At 41.6% G+C, this 2,500-nt stretch overlaps 1 protein-coding gene across 1 annotated transcript in view; it reads left to right on the forward strand.

Moving 5' to 3' along the window:
* LOC137993403 (WD repeat-containing protein 48-like) overlaps positions 1-2,366 on the forward strand; it is a 31,601-nt gene extending 29,235 nt beyond the window's left edge. Inside the window, exon 18 of the mRNA XM_068839237.1 lies at positions 1,387-2,366. Within this exon, the coding sequence (XP_068695338.1) occupies positions 1,387-1,479 (93 nt within the window). The 3' untranslated portion in view covers positions 1,480-2,366. The remainder of the gene's footprint in view (positions 1-1,386) is intronic.
* The last annotated feature ends 134 nt before the right edge of the window (positions 2,367-2,500 follow it).

Raw genomic sequence — 2,500 nt, forward strand, 5'->3', positions numbered from 1 at the left:
GCCGCTTCGCGGCTCGGTAAATATCCACCGCTAGCCACCTCCACTTCGGTGAATAGTTGTTAAATATTTGTGCGGTGCGGAGTATAGCAACCTCGTTCCCAGGGCGCTCTTCCCTGGCTTAGGGTGAAAGCCAGGGAAAAGCGCCCTGGGGACGAGGTTGGGAGTATAGGCGAAAGATAGAATTGATTCGGGCACCTATCTTATTGAATTTTTCACGTGTCTCTAAGCGACAATTGCTTAAATTGGCCAGATGAGTGTGAGGATCAGTACTATCTTTCGTGTGGTACCCGCGCACTTCAAATATATGCATTCACTGTATACATATTGTTCTTTTGTAGTTCATTCTGCTGGTATCCAGTGCTACGGGGCCAACGTACCCTTCATTGTTCTTGTACATGTTCAATTCGTAGCTAAGTTACCTGGTCTAATAATGGAAGCGAGGCTGTCGGTGACCCTGTTTTGATACAAACCTTTGTGCTCAGCTAATGTTAGGGGACAGCTATTCTTAGAGTTATTTTCATAGAGTTATGTCGTAGAGTTAGAGTTAAGTTTCCAAAATCCTCAGCCAACATTCATAAAAGCTAACCTTAGGCCTAAGGTTCGCTTTTATGCATGTTTGGGATACTTTCTGTATTTCTGAATTCAGGATTTAGGCCTTCCAAAATCTTGAATTCAGGATTTTGGAAACTTAACTCTAACTCTAATGTCATAACTCTATGAAAATAACTCTATTGCTAGTCAACCTCCAAATTTTAATGTAGACAAATGAGAATTACAACAACACAATTTACACGATAAAAGGAGCGAGGTCTGTATCAATTCAAGATCACCGGCAGCCTCGCAGGCATTCATAGGCTAGGTCACTGAAACAACTGTAAAATAGCCTGTTGCCGCGAATTTACATCGTTAATGCTTACGGACTTTACTACTCCCTTCTGACTCGTAGTTCATGCAAAAGCGCAACGTTTATCAAATCCAAATACCAGGTACCTGTTATCTTTCCTTTTGAAGGGTCCTTTAGTAAGGCTTCTGCTCCGGTGGATTCCCTGGGATTTCTAGCAAAAATTACAAATTACCCCTTGGTAGTTAATAGACCATTTGACATGCAGTTATGTGCTTAGTTACCTGGCCTATGAATGAAAATAAGGCTAGAGATGACCTTGTTTTGATAGAAACCTCATTGCTTTTCTTATGTAAATTCCAACTAATTAGCGTGAAAACAACATCATTAACATAAGAAAAGCAGAGAGGTCTCTATCATACCAAGGTCAACACCAGCGTCACTTTTTTTAAAGGCCAGGTAACTAAAATGATAATGACAATTTCTTCCCCACATTTTACCACGTGCTGGGTTTATGGCACATAATGCTTCAACGTAATTTTCAGGTGCTGGATCCGAACATGGACTTGCGGACAGTACGCCATTTCGTTTGGAAAGGCGGATGCGATCTGGTACTACAGTATAGGATCATGAAGTAGATTGAAGGATGCATGACCTCCACACAGTTGTAGAGCTATTTCCCAGGCTCGTCATTTTGCCCTAGCCAAAAAAGAGTGCGAAGGGATTAGGAGAAGAATGACTCGATGATGAGTTACAACAAAAAGATTGACACGAGGCTGCAAGAGCAACGTTAATTGAGTTGAAAGTGACTGGAAACAGCCGGCGCAGCGTATCGGATCTGAGGAATAATAGTATGTGTATATTGTTTATACAGAAAATTTTCTTTATGGATATACTCAAGTGCGCTCCACAACAGTAAGAAGGGAAAGAAGTTGCTCAAATGGAACGTAACATGGTACCTAAAACCGCAAGTGGTCGTGAGTCATCAGTTGGCGTGCTGCAGTCGAATTCAAGACCACCGCATTGAAATACAACGCCTCCAGTATCATTGGACCGTACTGTATATATATATCGTGGACATGAACACCAGATGATAAATTTTTAATTTTCTCTCCAGAATTTATTAGTTTAATTCGTGGAATTTCCCAACTCAATTTGTATCAGGAAGAACTAACTAGAATGATCGCGAAATGAATGCAATAACGAGAAGTTGTAATTTCAGAAGACACTCTCATTTTCGTTGTCTTTGAATCAGGGACCTAAGATCTTCGTAGGCGGCTTACGTCGACGTCACTAAAGTAATAGGCTTCGTACGGTATTGATCACATGGTGTCGAGTGCAATTTGTAAGAAAAGAGGTAATTCACGGATAGCCAGTCAACTGGGCGAGTGCAATTTGTAGTCGTTATGGGTGTTACTTATTCCAAATTGCACGGGAATTGCCTGAAGGCACTCACACCTGGATTATCTGCAGAAACCTGGTTATGCTTCCCGATGCTATCAATTATATTAAAAAGAGAAATATATCATGTGTCAATCTTCGTCTCATAGAAGCGCACCCAATTCCAAAATCCTTTGCCTTTCAAGGCTCTGTGTTGTATCCTCCGTTTTTACGTGACGTCACGGGGGCAGGAGCCCATGACTAGTAGCGAACAACTTC

This window comes from Montipora foliosa, chromosome 2 (genome assembly GCF_036669935.1).
Source record: "Montipora foliosa isolate CH-2021 chromosome 2, ASM3666993v2, whole genome shotgun sequence".
NCBI classification, from domain to species: domain Eukaryota; kingdom Metazoa; phylum Cnidaria; class Anthozoa; order Scleractinia; family Acroporidae; genus Montipora; species Montipora foliosa.